Below are 18828 nucleotides of genomic sequence, written 5' to 3' on the forward strand. Positions count from 1 at the left end.
AAATAAGAAACAGGATACTCCTGTCCAATTAATGCCTGTCTGCTCTCAAGTGCAGATTGGGTGACTAAGTCTAATTGGTAGATTGGGTAGATATCTGAGTAGTTATGAAACTAATAATTATGTTTTCATTGTACTTTATCTTTAAAAGCTAACTTCCAATTACAATAATGAATTTTGTGAAGCAATCATTATTCTCATTGAAATAGATCTTCTAGTTAAGCTGACTCAGTTCTGTATTTTCTGAAGCAATCATTGTAATTATTTCTATTACTTCTATTACACTGTAGGCATGTAGATGTTATTTTACAAATAAAAATGGTAAAACCCTGTGCCACCGGGCTTGTAATATAAATTAGTCATAAAACAGTGAGATAATGGACTGAAAAAAGTTGAGAACTGGAAAATGGGTCTGAAAATTAGACTCATATAATAATATCTTGTGTTCACTCACCCACCTTTATCAGTCCTATGTGTGTGTGTTATGGTACTGGTGCATCTGTGCTTCTATGATGAGAGTTTCTTAGGACAGACATCTTGCCCCCTGAGCTTATTGTCTGCTGTGTGCATTGTGAAGACGCTGTAAAGGAGGGTCTTGTGTGAAAGCTGGGCAGTGGAAGTTTTGTGGCACACTGTAGGTGGAAGAACATTCTGGAGGCCTGGGGAAGGGTAGGGCGTTGGTGTAAAAAGCTAGTAATTGCTCCATATGCTTAAGGAAGTATTTGCATGTTTCATCAACCATTATGTATTCTGAGAATAGCAACTCTACACGCTTCTAAGAATTTTACAATATTTGATGTTTTTGAAAGTGCCTGGGGCCATCCCACTCTGAGAAATGTTGTCATTCTGTCTGTTTCTCTCTTTTTCAAAACACAAAGGCTATTTCCAAACCCTTCTTTTCTGTAGAAAAGCTTAAAAAGCAAACCTATAGCATCACAGGAATCAGAAGTCCAAATTTAAAAAAAAAATATAAAATGTTGATTTTGAAAAATTTAGTCTTTTGCTGAATCCCGTGATTTTTGTGCACTAAGCTAATGATGTTTTAATGCTAGAAATGAGAGTAATGAATGTTTTCTTCTCTGTCTCCCTTAGTTTGGAGATTTGCTGTTTGAAGAGGAGGTTGAACAGTGTGCTGACCTGTGTCAAAGAGTTCTCCATCACTGCAGCAGCAGCATAGATATTACACGGACTCAAGCCTGTGCCACTCTCTATCTCCTCATGAGATACAGTTTCAGCTCTACCAGTGTAAGATTTTTAGAAAGCAGTATGTTTTGTGACACCTTTTTGTGATCAATTGAAACAGAGACTGCAGTTGCCATAGCAAATAGAATGCATCTGCAGACAATCACATGGTCTGCTGTTTCATACATTTGAGCCAGGAGAAGTGCTAGAAGTGTAGGGGAAAAGTAGTTTTAATTATTTTTCGTTGCCTTGTTTAGGAAAATGTGACTTTTTCCTGCAACATCTGTAAATGCAGCTTCAAACGGACCGGCATTAGGCCTCTGACAGCAAAGCCTATACAATGCTTAAGCAATACTCTTCATTCTCTCACTTTTTTTTTCACTTCTGTGTCACAACTACTCAGTCTAGTTCTATTCTAATGCAATTACAATCTCAGTAGTACTGCATACTTGTATTAATGGGAATTCTTCGCCAAGTCCTTGGTCTTTGGACGGGACTCTGATTTTTGCCACACATATGAAATAAAAATGTGTACATTATGCATGTAGGTTCATAGTGTTCTAGCATGAAGGATCATGCATTAGCATTTTGGACAGCATCTGATCTCACACAATCTAAACTGTTAACAATCTTTAATAATTGTCAAAGTAACAACTCTACTAGTTGTTACTTTAAAGGCCTTGGTTATATAGGCCTTGGATATTTCTTCTTTGCAGAAGAAAAATGTACTGTGGAGACACTGTGATTAGCAAGGTGTAATGCATCATCGATTGAAGCCCTCAGAGGCCTTTTGCTTCCCAGACCTTTTTCCAGAATGTTTTCCCAGTCATGCTTCCTCTTCTTCTCCTCTGTGGGTGATCTGATCGTCACACCCACTGGCCTGTGCAGAGAGGGGAAGGAGTGCTTCTGACTTCCCTTTGTCTCAAGCAAGCATGTGTATTCGAAAGAACACTCTAGTCCCAAAGTACAGACATGTCAGAATTAGGAAACTTTGGCTTAAATGGGTAAAGCAGGACTGGATTTGAAGTACCACAGGCTACTTGTATGAGTGGCAAGTTTAATGCACTCAGTGTGGGCAGGAGAAAGTGGGTTTGTTTTAAACAGGAGACAGAGATATGCATGATGCAGTGCAGCCATCATTCTTTCATGTTGTTGTTTTGTCTTCTGAAAGAATTTTGCAAGAGTGAAGATGCAGGTGACCATGTCACTAGCTTCTCTGGTTGGAAAATCACCTGAGTTTAATGAGGAATTCCTTCGTCGGTCCTTACGAACCATCTTAGCCTATGCAGAGGAAGATATGGATATGCAGGCAACTCCATTTCCCATCCAGGTAAAATCTTCTTTAACACGTATGTCTTCTATCAGGAGCTTTCACATAGGAGTGTGCTTGAAGCGAGTTCTAGATTTTGGTCTTTCAAAGCAACAAAAATAAGGATGCACTGGTTATTGCATGAGTTTACACAACAATAAGCAGGGAAGAAGTGGATGACTTAATTCCTTAGTATAAACTCTTGAGAATGTCCTCTGAAATCACATTACAGGAGGATCATCTCTTAGTTTTGAGTACAGCTTTCTTCTGGACCCCAGTAGGAACTGTAAGAATATCCCAAGGTGGAATTTGATTCATTATGTTTTCAGACAAATACCATGGAAACTTCTCTCTCTTTGCCAACTCATAAGGTGTCAGCAGCAATAATGAAAAACATTTCAAGCAATTGTCAGATGATTTGCTAAAATTCTTACAGTAACTCAGCTTGTGCTGAAGACTTACAAAAACATCTGGTTTATTATCAGATCAAAGATCAACTAAAGCTGAACTCCATTAGCACATAGGTTTGATTTGTTTTCATTCAGAAATAAATAGATCAAAGGATTTCAACTCATTTTGATTAATAAAAATATGTGTGTAAGATTTGCTATGTCAGCAGTCTTTGCTGCATTGAATATAGCTGAAAAAAAAACATATCTTGCAGCAATTCAGCATCCTGACATTCCCTTGGGTAAAACAGACTTAAAGAGAGTAACATCAGCTGGTGCATATGCTGTTATTTTTCCAGAAGGAAAAAAGGAACCCCTGAGAAATGCACATTGATCTTTATATTACTGCAGGTAGAGGAGCTACTGTGTAATCTGAACAGCATCCTATCAGATACGGTGAAAATGAGGGAATTTCAGGAAGACCCGGAGATGCTGATGGACCTCATGTACAGGTGAATCTGTTTAGAATTGCAACTGAGGGAATTCTGCAGTGAGGTGAGCACAAGACCTGTGCATTTTAGGGACATGCTGTGGACAAACCCTCTAGCTGTTCTGGATTTGTACATTCCCTCTTTAGCACGGCTGATCTGTCACATGGAGCCCAGGCTGCAGCAGTGAGCACACTGCAGTGGAACCACTGGGAGGTCGGCATATATTTGAGCAAGGATGGAGTCAGGGACTGGTAAACACTGAAGAGTGTTAGGTGCAGCAGTTTTACTATCCTCATGGGCCCTGGGTATCCTGCCTACCACTGCCTAACCATTTCTTTTCCACTGTGTTTAGTGAATTATACAGAATAAAGACAGAGATGGTTTCCTCCATTTCACCCAGGTGAAGAATTATGAAGGTATTTCTGTTATTTGAGAAGTGATTGTTCACAGCTCCTTTCTGCCCTCTGTTGTTAGAATTGCAAAAGGATACCAGACATCACCAGATTTGAGGCTGACTTGGCTGCAGAACATGGCAGAGAAGCACACCAAGAGGAAGTGCTACACAGAAGCAGCCATGTGCTTGGTCCATGCTGCAGCTCTGGTGGCAGAGTACCTGAGCATGCTTGAGGATCGAAACTATCTCCCAGTGGGCAGTGTCAGCTTTCAGGTAAAAAGCTTTGACCACATAAGACTGGGATGATGTGTTCTGATGTGTGTATTCCTTCTTGTGTTAAGAAAAGTAGAAATGCATGTATGAGGAGGAAAAGTTAACAATGGCAGTGTAGCAACACTACTCTTGGTAGGTTATTCCAATGATTTATGCTGATAAAGCCTAGTCCTTTAGTATCCAGCTGCTTCTATTTCCAGCATTTCAGTACTGTAATCTCTGACTTGCTAAGTAGAGCCCCTCTGTTTTCACATGCCTTTTCTTAGGGCTGTTACTTGTCAACTGTGACAGATGCATCTTTCAAACTCCTTTCTTATAATCTGGGTAATTGGAGCTACTCGGTTCTTTTAGGCATATTCTCCAATCCTTTGATGGTCCTCGAATTACTAACCAGCCCTTTTTGATTGATGAATAATACAATCACTGTAGTCTATACACAGTACATCCAAGTCCAATAAAAATGTCCCATGAATTCTTTCAGTGTGAGAAGTAGCTCTCAGATTATCTCTCCAAAGACTCCACTGGTTCTTTTGGGGTTGTTGAGCTCTTTACTAAGTAATACATTGATCTTTTCCAGACAGTTTTCTTGTGTTTTGTTTTTCACCTTACTCTTCTACATCACATAGATGAAAGCATAACTCTTGATTGTTAAAGTTAGACATTTTGAAATGCAGATATATATACTTTTTATCAAGTTATGCATTTTTTGTTACTCTTAACTGAACTGTCTTCATATGCAAATTCAAAGATTTTACTACTTTTTTTTTCACATACTATTAAAAATAGAAATAGTCAAACCCTTAATACATTCCCATGTGTTAATAATTCCTCCTTTATCATTATTTGCTAAGACCAGTGGAAACTGTTGTTAATTTACAGAGTGTTGGCTGCAATGATTATAAATCATTTTAACTAATTAGTGGAAATATTTTGCAGAATCAGCTTAGATGTTGTATGGATATCTATTATTACCTTTATAAGATTGTAATCTCTTTTTTTAGAAAGTATCAGGTTTCTGTAGTCTAGTGTTGATTCAGACTAACTACAATCCCTTTAATGTTTTCTTTAGTAATTTTGTATCAGTATTTCCACCATTTTGTCCTGGTGTAGTCTGGTAAACCTACTGCTATCTGCTGCATCTTGTACACTTTCAACAAAATATGACCCCAAAGGGTATTTCCTCTTCTGGAACTTCTCCAGTTTTCTAAAACATGGCAAGTCTGTATTCATTGCTTGATTACCCTTTTGCTGAGCTCTTTTGAACAGTTAAAGAGCACATTTTATTGTCAAGGTGATTTTGAAATGGCTACTTCTAAGGTTGGTGCATTCATCATCCCTTGATATAACTATACCACCTGGGTTTTTTTCCCTTCAAAATAGTAAATGTGAACATGATTGAACCACTTTGCATTTTGCATTTAATTTAGTTTGTTGGGCATTAGTATTTGCAATTTCTCCTTAGCAATCGGGTGATGAACTAGTGTTATTCTTGATTTTCTTCAATATCAGAATATCTGTTTGTACTCTTTTTATTGGCTAAACTTCCGGCCATAGATTTATACTTCTGCCATTTTGCATCCCTTATCAGTTTTGTATATCTTCTAACTTCCATTCATTACTTCTATTTACTTCTTTTCTCTCTGCTTGTTACACACTATCATTATGTAGATATAAGTAAACTCTGCATTCCCTTCCCAATGTCATTCTGCTCCCAGGCTGCCTTGAATACCTGTAAACTCAACACATTTGACCAGAATGCAATTCCTCCCTCCATTGCTCCTAAACTATGCAGATTGCCATGAATGGATATGTTTTCATTTATATTTTAGCAATCTGAAGTCTATTCTACAAGGCACTAGGAAAGCAAAAATGTAGGAGTTTAAAAGCAGCAAATCAATCTCTCTCATCAAAATCCTTGTGTAAATACGTGTTTGCCAATGGAACAGTTGCCTCATAGGAGAGAGGTAGTAAAATGCCTTAATGACCAGAACCTGATTGCACAAGTCTTCATCTGACAGCATAATTTTGAATTTCAGTTTACTCAATAACAATAATTAACTATAATAACACTTTGCATTTCTACATAGGCTTTCAAGAAAAGAGCTCCCATTCTTTACAAACAGGTTTGTGTTTTGTAGCACCTGTGAAGTTCTTACTCAGTTGACCTTGTTAAAAGAGAGAAAGACTACGCAGATTGCCTTGGGTTTACCCAGAGTTACAGATCTCTGCCCTAGACTCTTTCTGTGATCATTTCTTCATTTGGCTCAGATATGAAATTAATTAATATCAGTGATATATATTTAGTTGTGGAATTGAGGATGATAATAATGTGTACAAAAATATTATTCTGGATGAGCAGAAGTGTTATCTCCTTTTTACAGATGAGTAAAATAAGGCAACAAAGGATCAAATCAGTTGACCTAGGTCTTCTGCAGTGAGTCTGTTAGCATTCAGAAAACTGATTATCACTAGACTAACACTTTTCCTTTTGTGCCACACAAAACTATCCCTCAAAATCAGATTGGAGTCACTTTCAGTGAAATTCCCTTTGAGCTTAATTCATGTTTACACTAAATCCCCTTTGCAAGTGATAAAGCAAAATTAGTGAGAATATGAATTGCATATGGAATGATTTTAAAGTCCTTTTATATTACCACAGATAAGTACTTAGTGTGTGTGTGTCTACCTGCTGAGGCAGAGCTAATTAGTCATGGCTCAGCAGTAGCTTAATTGGACTTTGCTGTTTTGGGGATCTAGGTTTCAGGTTACCATGGCCACATTTAACATGGTGATATGGGCTGGGGATCACGGGGGTTTTTGAGTTTACATAAGTGGTTCTTTTTCTTAAAGAAAACTAGGCCTTGTGAAGTCCAAAATAATTGCTGATGAAGTACATGGCAATTTATATATTACCTTTATTATATAAGAGACATATAAAATTCTTCAATATGAAAGGTAGATGAAGGCTGAAGTTGGTGAGGCATGCCCACTTTGCAAAAGATCACACAAGCGCTAGGAGTACATCATGAAGGCTCTCTCCTGCTAGAGTGCCCGGACTGTAAAATGCCTGACATTAGTTAAAGGTGAATAAGGGATAATTGGTGTCTGTGACTTTCTTGTTACTTTCATGAATAAATCATTTCTCTGGACTCTTTTCCATTTGCTACAAAAGGGGAGGGGGAAAAGGCCACTAGAGATCACATGAAAATAGTCCTTAATGGCCACTGTTAAAGAAAGGAAAACCAGAAACTGATCTGCAGCATGGGTTGGGAGTTGCCATAGGTATGTGAGGCTAAGTCTGGTTGAAGCCACTATCTTCAATGAAACTGGTAGGTAAAAAGTGGCATGGGTGTGCTACATGTGCTGCAGTTTTCCCTCTGGCCAAAATTCAGACATATTCTTAACTCCCATGAATATTGTCCTGAGGTTTATGCTCACCCTTCCAGTGGAGCTGACAGGATGTGCAGATTAGGCACTGTGATGGCAGCATGGTTGGAGTAAATTTCACCCATGGAGAAATAAATACATCCACAAAACCCAAGGGGGAAGTCCAATGTTGCTAGTGATGTGTGGTGCCAATTCTTTATCTGAATCTGATCAATAGTAACAGCCCTCAGTGTCTCTGCCATTTTATAAAGATGTCTTTAAGGACTTAGCTAGCTAGCCAGCTGGCATCCATCTTGCACTCAGACAGATCGTCATTGCCAGTTTCTGCTGAAGTGAGACACTATGACACTAATATAACTCCTTTTAATTAATAGCAAATCAAAGCTTAGCATTTCTGCTGCTGTTGAAAGTTACATATGCCGGTCCCATACTGTATGCACACATGTTTTGGTGTTAATGTACATGTACTTCTATGTATTATAAAATTTTTAATGTGGATGCTACCCAGTGTCATTTATTCAAAGGAATCCTGAAGAACAATAGACGTGTTATTTCATGGTTTAGAATCCTGAAACAGTGACTGACACTGTGTACTTCATTTAGTTCTATTTAAATGCATGATAACTTTAACAAGAAACCAAGTAAATTCTGCAGGATCAAAGTGTAATATGGCAGAGGATGAAAAAAGAAGCAGCATTCAGTTATTGGAGATTTTAGAGCAATATTGTCTGTGTCCTACTTCTCCTCTGCTTGCAAAAGTCTAATCAAAACTTGAAAGCTCAAGTCAAGCAGTAAAGTTAAGTTCAAGCAGGTGGCAGGAGGTCCAGAGTGCAGCTTGGAATTTCCCACCCCCAGGTGCCAGCAGCAGGAAGGGCACATTGGTTGTGACCGCAGAGGCATTAGAGATTGAGCTCACTGTAGCTCCATGGAAATCCAGCCACCATAGGAGAGCCAGTTTGAGACCCACAGGAGCCTGCCTTTTAAACCCTAGACAAGAAAGAAAAATCATGATTCTTGTAGCAAAACTCATGATCTTCGATTTATGGAGATTTATGATGTTATATTCACTTCTAAAAGGAATTTAACTGTGTGTCCCCTGACTCCACTTGTATAACCTCATTCTTCTTCCTATCATGTAAATATGTTGAAACTGTTTCTGCCTCGATCTTTATAATATACTGTTGATCTAGGTTTCTGATTTCTGTGCTCTGTTGTATTTTAGAACATTTCAACCAATGTGCTGGAGGAATCTGCTGTTTCAGATGATGTTTTGTCTCCAGATGAAGATGGCATATGTTCTGGAAGGTATTTCTCAGAAAGCGGACTGGTAGGGCTGCTGGAACAAGCTGCAGAGCTCTTCAGCACGGTGAGTGAGGGCCAAAATCACCAGGAGGGGATAGTGGACTACTTGGGCCATATCCATATTTTCTTGTGCATGAGGAAACAAAGTCTTACTGCTAAACCAAGTGCTACAGATCTAATAATAATAATAATAATAATAAATAATAATGGCCAGTCTTCGCGAGCGAAGATTTAGGAAAGGTCATTAACCCTTCGAGCCTGCGCAGTGGATTTTTTAGGTGAGACACAGCGTGCGCTGAACTGAGCCCACCCTTTAATCCTGAGGTTCATCTGCCAGGGCCAAACGTAGGTTTGTTTAGAGTGACCTTCTCTTAGATGGATTGCCTCACAAGGCTGATTTAGGGTGACCTTCTCTTAGATGGATTGCCTCACAAGGCTGAGGAGCTCCATCTGCCCAGGGGGCTGGGAATCGAACCCAGGTTGCAACGGTGAGAGTCCTGCACCCTAACCACTAGACCACCAGAGGCCCCTGCTACAGATCTGCCGCACTCCAAATAACAAGAGGCCACATCTTATAGCCATCCCAGTCCTGCTTCAGTCAGATCAATGAAGCTAGGCTTTTCAGGTAGCCTAGTTTAGCCATATATCTACCTCTGCTGTGCATACTACAGGCAGCATCAAGAGAAAGTGATTGTCTCAGGCATGAACGAAGCTTTTTGGTTAATATTTTCATGGGATAGTATATTTAAGAAAAAATCTTGCTTAAACTATAATTTTTACAAAGCATGTGAGAGTTACTCCTATGTTTTTGCACAGCATACAACCACCGGTCTCATAGTTTCCACTTACCAGGTAAAGAGTCATAATATTAATACTGAAGTAGTTTGTCATTTTAACATTGTGCTAAAGAAGATGTGTGATTTAGCACCTCTAAAGATATCAGTTGGGCTCCTTTTGTCCAGACACAGCTCTGGTTGTCCTGCATTTCTAACTCTTCTAATCCTGAAGTAGAAACCATGTGCCTTACACAGGAGTTTAGCCTTGAGAGCCCAACAGATCAGAAATCCCAAATACATCCATATTGTTGTTTGCTATTCAAAACTACCCATTTACTATTACTAGTTTTTAGAAAGCTAAAACAAGCAACATAGCAGATTAACAGATGAGTCCCATAAATTCTCTTTTCAGACAAGGCATTAATGGAGATGTAATTTCTTTTCAGAGTGCATGGGGACTAATTTCTTTTCTTCTTTTCTTTTTTTCCTTTTTTATTTTCTCCCAAGGGAGGATTGTATGAAACTGTGAATGAAGTGTACAAAATCGTCATTCCCATACTGGAGGCACATCGAGACTTCAGGAAGCTTACCTTGACTCACAGCAAGCTACAGAAGGCCTTTGACAGCATAATTAATAAGGTACCTGTGAGGCAAAGCACTGCTAGCAAGACACATTGCTGGGTCACGCTGTTTGTTTAAGACTGGTGTTAATAAAACTGTGAACCCATGTGTATTGGGTTTGTGTGGCCAGCTTTTGGTAGTGGAGGGGGAGGGTTACAGGGATGGCTTTTATTAGAAGCTGCTAGAAGCTTTCCCCGTGTCCAGCAAAGCCAATGCCAGCCGGCTCCATGATGAACCTGCTGCTGACCAAGGCCGAGCCCATCAGAGAAGGTAGTAGCACCTCTGTGACAAAATAATTAAGAAGGGAAAATTAAGAAGGTGATTGAAGAGATGTAATTGCATTCAGAGGAGAAAGCAGTGAAAATATGTGAGAGGAGCAACTGTGCAGACACCAAGGTCAGAGGAGATGGAAAAGGGAGGAGATGCTCCAGGCACTGGAGCTGAGATTCCCCTGCAGCCCATGGTGAAGACCATGGTGAGGCAGCTGTGCCCCTTCAGTCCATGAAGGTCAGTGGGAGAGCAGAGATCCACCTGCTGCCCATGCAGGACCCCATGTCGGAGCAGGTGGATGCCTGAAAGAGGATGTGATGCTGTGGGAAACCCACACTGGAGCAGGCTCCTGGCAGGGACCACATGGAGAGAGGAGCCCATGCTGGAGCAAGTTTCCTTGTAGGACTTGTGACCGTGTCAAGGACTCACTCAGGAGCTGGCTGTGCCTGAAGGACTGCACCCCCTGGAAAGGGACCCATGTTGGAGCAGTCATGTAGAGAACCGTGGGAAGTCATGTAGCCTATTGGAAGGACTAGCGCTGGGGAAGTTTGTGGAGAGCTGTCTCCCATGGGAGAGACAGCACAGTGCCATGATGTAATGGTTTGTGATCTCTGTGCTTCTAATCCATCTGCACCATTGATATATAGAAGTGGCTTTGAAATGGGGAAAATGTAGGACTAGTGGGTTTTTTTATACATCAATTGGGAAAAAAATGGCATCCAAATACTATGATGTTCACATAAAAAAAAAATCAGTTGTAAATTTCCTCTTTCTTTTTAATAATTAGGGTCAAAAACGAATGTTTGGAACTTACTTCCGTGTTGGTTTCTATGGATCCAAATTTGGGGACTTGGATGAACAGGAATTTGTTTATAAGGAGCCTGCAATTACCAAGCTTCCTGAGATTTCTCACAGATTAGAGGTAAAGATAAAAACATTATGTTAAGATGGTCTCAAATGTTACGTTATACTTTCCAATGAACCCACACACTCCTAATAGTATTACTGCTATATAAAAAATCAGTTACAAACTGATTTGTATCATAAGATACTGTAGGGAATTGGCTATAGAACACGGTTTGCCCAGGCCAGTGGGAAAATCTGAGATAGCAGGTTACAGTGCCCTTGTACTTGTTAGTTGGCTGGTAAACAGGACGTTGTGATTAGCAAAACAAAAGCAACTAAAAGCCACCTGTATCAACATAAGAAGGGAGTAAGAGGCGGAATCAACACTTAAGCCAGAACCAATAATGAGCTTAGCTTTTGCAATATGTATGAGCTAATTATAAAGCATATATTAAGCTGTTAGCAATGATCAATAAACGAAGCTTGCTGATTCTCATATTGAGGGTCCCTTTCTTCCCTGGTCCGACAAGATACAATAAAAACATTCTAAATAAAAACATTTTGGGATAATTCTGTTCCCTTTCCAGGGGTTTTATGGCCAGTGTTTTGGGGAGGATGCTGTGGAAGTGATTAAGGACTCTGCTCCTGTCGACAGAAGAAAGCTGGATCCCAATAAGGTAGGGAAAGTACTACCAAGAGTGTTGAGTGCTTTGTCACAGAAGAGAAAGGAAGAGAGGGGGCCCTCCTTGCAACTCTTATGCTTAAACATTAAGGCACCAAAAAACAAAACAAAACAAAAAAACACCTGACTATATCTCTGTGCCCAGGAGTGTTAAAGCCTCTGTGACAGGCTTTGTATGGTAGCTTATCACAGAGTATGAAAATTAGAAGATCTGATCTCTGGTCTCTGCTCTGGTCCTGATCCAGGTTAAGCTTTACCCTCCTAGATGCAAGTTTCATCAACTCTGAATAAGAGAAGGATCCCTGAAGGATTTGCAGCTCTGTAGTCTTCCAGACCATCCTTAGCCAATGCGAACTACAGGATATTTCACGTGCCATTCCTTTTACACTCCTTGAGCTGTAAAGTAGTGTAATGGTTCTTCCCTCTTTTCATAGGCATACATACAAATTACTTTTGTGGAGCCATATTTTGATGAGTACGAGATGAAGGACAGAGTTACCTATTTTGAGAAGAACTTCAACATCTGTCGGTTCATGTACACTACACCTTTCACCAAGGATGGGCGTCCCCGAGGAGAGCTTAGTGAGCAATACAAGAGGAACACCATCCTAACCACAATGCATGCTTTCCCCTACATCAAAACGAGAATCAATGTCCTTGAAAGAGAAGAGGTAATTGGGTTTTGAAGACAAGATCTCATTTCTCAGGGGCTGAATGAGTCTCTGGGTAGGAAGACTTTCAAATTCTATGCTTGGCAGAAAAAAAAAGAATGCTGAATTTCTCAGATGTTGCTCTCATAAACAGGAGTATTACCGAAAGGTAGAAAAATGCAAAATAGATACTTACTATGGAGAAGAAAGGATAGTAATTGTACCTTCTTCTTCTGGCCTCCTAGTAGTAATGCTACATATGAGCCCTGTTCATAGCTGTGAATGAGTTCTGTTTATAGCTGATAAAGTAGAATTAGCTAGAAGTACAGAGAACTAGATTGGGATCAGAGCTGGTTTAGAGATGGGAAGCTTTATGCTGTAGAAAGGGCAATTTCAGACATGAAGTCAGCGGAATAATAATGAATTTATGCAAACAGGGAGTCTGATTCACACCCTATTATTGCAAATGATAAGATGGGAAAGAGCTTTGGATCAGATGCAGATATCTTCCAAGATGACATTTAGATCGAACAGTCTTCCTGGGTTTTGCAACTATTGCTTTTGACATGGAAGAATGATAGTGATATTGTCAGATTTAAAACAAGTCAACTGCATGCATGATTAAGGTAATGAAGCATCTTTTCTTCCATTTCCATTAGTTTGTTTTAACCCCAATTGAAGTTGCCATTGAAGATATGCGTAAAAAAACACAGGAACTAACTGCAGCCACCAACCAAGAACCACCAGATGCCAAAATGCTCCAGATGGTTTTGCAGGGCTCAGTTGGAGCCACTGTAAACCAGGTAAGGGATCCAAATAAGCCAGATGAAGAGCTTCTGCGTACTTGTCTCATTGTTTCTTTTTTGCTGTTATCTCTTGCACTGGAAGAAGTACATCTAGTCAGATACGTTTAGTCACAATGTGCATTTAAACTTCAGCCCTTGATATTTAGTCGTTGTATATTGTTCATTAGGTATGCTTTTGGTGAAAGTGCTCGTGGAAACGCCGCCTTGACTGTAGGTGCAGATGCTCACAGAAGCCTTGTGAATGCAACCAAGTATTTTCCATTTCTAACACGCTAGCCATCTCAGCCATTTTGTTCACTCCAGATATATCCTTGGGCAATGGGAATAACAGTAACAATTCTGCTGTGGGACCACTGCAAACTCAGTTTTACAGAAGTTAAGTCAATAAATGAAGTCAAGACCTGAATGCCCAAAAAGAAAGCTGAGATGCAATAACTATAACATAAATATACATGCTAACAAAAAACCCCAGGCAATTAAAATTTTTTGAATGAAAGCATGGAGACATAACTGAGCAAAAACTTGGTATTATGCACAATTTCACAAAGCTTGGTTTCTTTGCTAAAATCCTAAATACTCTCAATTTCTCCAGATTCTTCATCAGCCAAAGTATCTGAAGTAACACGTTCCTATAAGCTTTGGAAAGAGTGGTCCTTTTCTGTGCTGGGCTTATTTAACTCCCTTGAGATCTTGTAATACCACACATAGGAGCTGTGTTTCTCTAACCTAACCGGGTTTGTCAGTATCCCAGCTCTTCTCTGTTGAGTAGGATTTGTCTGTTCCCTTTGTTGTGGGGCTGGAGGAGAAATAAAAACAGGAGAGGATAAGATGTGATGGGCAAAAACTCTGCTTGCAAAAGGAAATATCGGGGGTAAGGGAGCAAAAACCTGTTATGGTAACTATGCATGTTTTTTTTTTCTTTCATAATCCCACTCATGAAATAACAAACAGCTTGAACAACGTGTGGTCTGTTCTCAGTCTAAGTGTTTTTAACATTTTCCTGTGTTATTCCTATAAGGGACCGCTAGAGGTAGCACAAGTGTTCCTGGCCGAAATTCCAGCAGACCCCAAACTTTATCGACATCACAACAAGCTGAGGTTGTGTTTCAAAGAGTTTATAATGAGGTCAGTAAAACAAAATTGAAATGCTGAATTGCATCAATAAAGTCAGTAATAGCAATAATTCAACGATAATATAACTAGTTATTAATTATACAAGTTAGCATCATGAATCCTGGCATCTCACACTTTAGACACTTGGGCCAGACTTGTTATCTCTGCTTCATGTCAAATGCTTAGGTAGGCATTGCATCCCAAATGGGAGAAAATTTTAACACTCCGAACAAATAATGTATAAATTAAGATGTTCCATTTGTTTTATCTTTTGACATTTTTACAGAAATCAAGCATTTCAGACTACACCCTTGATTTTACTTTCAATGAAGTGACATTTAGAAGATATAAAGAAAGGTGTTCATAAGAAAACATTTGACCCTATCTGTCAAACCTACACAGTGGTAGTGGCAGACATATATGTCCTTTGCTTCAGATATGCTGGTAAATCTTAACAAGCATACGCTTATACCAAAGTACTCCTCTCCTTAGTCCAAACAAAGCATAATTGCTGAAACATAAGCTTGAGTTAAATAATGAGTCTTATGCAACAGATACAGCTTCTGCTTTCTGCTGTTGTCACTGCATCTGTTTATGCTAAGTAGGCAGCTAGCTCAGTATTCTGCAGTCATTATATTTGTTTTTACTAGGTCTGTCATGCTTTTCTGATGTTTAAAAAATATAATCTCAATTTGTGTACTTGGAAAAGACAGAGGTTTCTTATTAATTCATTATCACTTTGGTCTTGACAAGTTACAGAGGAGTGCCTAGATCAAAAGACCTGTATCCTTGTGCATTCAAAATACCTAATACAAAGTGAATGAGTTTAACAGAAGTAGAGATGATACATGACATTCCTTTTTGGTTTTTCTTTTGCCTAGGTGTGGTGAAGCAGTGGAGAAAAATAAGCAACTTATTACTGCTGACCAGCGGGAATATCATCAAGAGCTCAAAAGGAACTACATGAAGCTGAAGGAGAATCTTAGGCCCATGATTGAGAGGAAGATTCCAGAGCTGTACAAACCCGTAGTGAAAGTCCATAGCACAAGGTACAATTAGGGCAGGGTTATCTGTTGTGGGTATACAAAAATATGCTATTTTTTGCAAGGAAGAAAGGGAGTTTCACTATCTGCTGAAACCAGGTCATAATATACACTCCATTCCTGATTAAAGAAATCTGCTGACTTCCATTGGAGCTGATTGTAGTGTTAACTGTGTTTTTCAAGCTGCTCATTCCTGGTGTAGAGGATTTATGTAATTTTAATGCATCATTAGATAAGACTTCCTCCTTACCCTAACGAAAAGATATTGGAAACATTTTGTGATTTCTTCTACATTTGAAGCTAGAAGTAGATAGAACAGGTATGGTACCATGTGGTATTAGTTAGCATGAACTAAGAATGATCCTTTCATTCCAAGAAAACATAGATCTTTTTAGTCACATGACTGAGACAGAATAGTCTTATGTTCTTATGAATATATGCTTCTTCACAAAGCCACTGTGCCCAGTGTGAGGTGAGAGGAGAAGAAGGAATGACAACTCTGACCTGCCAGCACATAACATGTTTCAGCTGAAGATTTGTCAGCTGCTCCTTTTCACAAGGCAGGTATTTCTTGGACTGTTTTTCATCTCCCAACTTTATTTCATTGCAGGGAATCTTTTCGTAACCACAGTTTTAGGAAATACGATGCCCAGACTTCTTCACAAAGCACCTAAGAACCAGCTGCTTTGGCCAAGGAAGAGCTTCATGCTGCAAACCAGAAGTGATGGAGTATTTTATTCCACATCTATGAAATCAGAAAACTCTCACAGGACAGCATGTGCACTTTCTGGGCAACATGCAGAAAAGCATTTACACAAGATCACTGAATGAAAACTAGGGGATAATTCCTAATCAAGCACAAAGCATGAGGGCTTGGAACAAAGGGGATGCTTTTTAGATACTTTTGTATATATTGTAAAATAATCACTTACTGCAGAAGGGGTGGACAAGTCATCACTAACTAACAGACGTAGAACTTGGCATGGTTTGGTTGAGGTGAATCCAAATAACATGTCTAAAGAATGACAAGTTGTATGTGTTTGTGGTCCTTTTCCAAGGCAGCATTTATCTATGTGCTTTTGGCAATGCTGCACATGCTGCAAGTTAATCACATGCCTAAATGTTTTCTTAATGAGGATAAACATGGTCCCCTGCTCTGTGTTTGCTGAGTTGACACTTCAGGAAAGAATAATTTCCTCAGTCAGTTTCTGTCACCAGTTTCTATCATGATCCTTAACTGCAGGGAGTTCTGCACAAGTTTTCTCAACCAAAGCTTGAAAAACAAGAAGTAGTAATAAATAATTCTTATAGATCTTCTAAATTTTTTTTTAAGTATACAGACTATACAGTTGGGTTTCCTAATAATCTGTGACATATTTAGCAGAGAAGCTAACATATAATAGTTTAAAAAGAAGATGCTAAGCTATGAGTGATTGTTTTATTATACAATGCTTTTATGTAGATAGCCTTATCCAAAATTAGCTATAGGAGCTCACAGTGGGGATTTCCTGCAAAGTGCTTAGCTCAGGCTTTACTGCAGCCTAAGAGAAAGTAGCACATAATTTATAATACCTAATAGTATTTTCTGAGCCATAAGCAAAGATTTTGCTAAATAACCTTTAGAGCGCTTCTCTGAAGTATGAAAATGTTGTTACAATTTTGCAGATGAGGATGCTGAGAGAGATTAGAACTCATTTAGTGAGGCCATGACAGAGCCACAATTTGTATTGTGACTATGCTTACCACATAATATTTGTATTTTGAAACCAAGTTCCATAAAAGCATCCCTCAATATTACTTCCTCCCGTCCATGTTTTCAGTGTTTTGGAAATTATAATTTAATGCTGATTAGAGAAACCAATTCCATTTGCCCAAACACAGAATTTAATGTTAAATTTAATGGTGGGATTTTTTCCTTTATATTTCATTTTAGAAAATGACAGTGAATTTTCTATGAGCTGATGCCATGTGTTTCTAAAGGCAAGGCCTATTTGCTCTGAAAGTGTAAGGGAGATTGAGGCTGTTGATTTTAGGGGAAACATTTTGACTTTTTACAGTCACCTGCAGCCTTGGCATTTGGTAATAGGAATATTCCAAGCACTTCACTGACATTTGTGTCAGATTTTGAATGTGCTATGTAGAAGATTCACAAGGATGATCAAAAAAGATGAGACATGGAAATAGGCAAAATAAACCGTACTTACATGGCACCTGGAGTGTAAGAAAAGAATTTCCCTCCTTATTAACAATAGTATTGTTAAATGCACTAATCAGGAATAAGTACTTTCTGATTTTGAAGTGAACACATCCAAAGTACATAAGCAAATGGTATAAAAAGCTCAGAGCAAAAGACGCCTCCATGGCAGAGTGGCTTCTCTACATTCAAGTTGGTTTGAAACAGCTTTAAATTAAAAAGTTTACTAATTTCGCAAAGTTTTGAAGCTATGAGATGTCTGCCTATCAGAACCTAGCCCTTTATCTATCACTTTTAACAGCCAGTTGAGGAGAAAGGTCAGAATACTGTAATCTATCAACCCCATAGTGCAACCTCATTGTTTACAAGATGCTTATACTTTACAGCCTAATTAACAGAAACCTCAAGTAAACAAAATCCCTTGCTGGTGTACAATATACTAGGTAAAAGTAATGAAGTGTTTCCACAAAGTGAAATAACACTCAAGATAGTATGAATACTGAAGCACTCTTCACTCACATTTTACAAGCTGAGCACCTCTCAGTCAGTTGGCCAGTCTTGCTCTCAGTTTGTATTTCATGTTGTCCCTTCTATAAATGGAATATGGCTTGTACGTTTCTTTCAAAAGCTGAATTATGTCAAATGTAAATTTTCTACCTTATGGTACCCATTTGCAATAAAGTGACTGTTACACAGGATATTCAGAAGTTCCTTTGTGTTGCACCTTATACCTCAACAGAACACAGCTAGAAAGAAAATTTCAGTAGGAACAATCTTTTCTTGTAGAAGCACCATTTTGCAAAAAAATACAAAAATCTGGGCAGAGAACGTGTTGGTCAGTCTTTAGGATAAATTGTGTCTATTGCAGCAATGACAGGTAACAAGTTGCTTCCTAACTGTTTTTTCATTCAGTGTTCATGAAAAATGTCAGTGGGACACTCAGTGATAGGAGAGCCCTCCTTTCTTCTTCTGCTCTGTAGCTGTAGAGCAGAAACATTCCTGATTCCTGAATTCAGTGTCTGGGTGATTCAAGACTAGGTAGAGTTTTGTCCACACTAAGTCCAGGGCTAAACTGCTGAGGCTGTCTTAGGGAACCAGCAGGT

The 18828-nt window shown here is 39.0% G+C and overlaps 1 protein-coding gene across 5 annotated transcripts in view; it reads left to right on the top strand.

Annotated features, from left to right (window-relative positions):
• The window catches only part of DOCK8 (dedicator of cytokinesis 8), a 90731-nt gene extending 72289 nt beyond the window's left edge, over positions 1-18442 (top strand). For all 5 annotated transcript variants that reach the window (XM_017808328.1, XM_017808329.1, XM_017808330.1 and 2 more), the window contains 13 exons: positions 1090-1242; positions 2351-2509; positions 3289-3389; positions 3843-4035; positions 8645-8788; positions 10008-10139; positions 11179-11313; positions 11825-11914; positions 12354-12590; positions 13229-13372; positions 14394-14500; positions 15370-15537; positions 16142-18442. In XM_017808328.1, coding sequence (XP_017663817.1) covers positions 1090-1242; positions 2351-2509; positions 3289-3389; positions 3843-4035; positions 8645-8788; positions 10008-10139; positions 11179-11313; positions 11825-11914; positions 12354-12590; positions 13229-13372; positions 14394-14500; positions 15370-15537; positions 16142-16205 — 1827 coding nt within the window. In that variant the 3' untranslated portion in view covers positions 16206-18442. The remainder of the gene's footprint in view (positions 1-1089; positions 1243-2350; positions 2510-3288; positions 3390-3842; positions 4036-8644; positions 8789-10007; positions 10140-11178; positions 11314-11824; positions 11915-12353; positions 12591-13228; positions 13373-14393; positions 14501-15369; positions 15538-16141) is intronic.
• The last annotated feature ends 386 nt before the right edge of the window (positions 18443-18828 follow it).

Source organism: Lepidothrix coronata, unplaced genomic scaffold (genome assembly GCF_001604755.1).
Source record: "Lepidothrix coronata isolate B3197 unplaced genomic scaffold, Lepidothrix_coronata-1.0 Scaffold22, whole genome shotgun sequence".
Classification (NCBI taxonomy): Eukaryota; Metazoa; Chordata; class Aves; order Passeriformes; family Pipridae; genus Lepidothrix; species Lepidothrix coronata.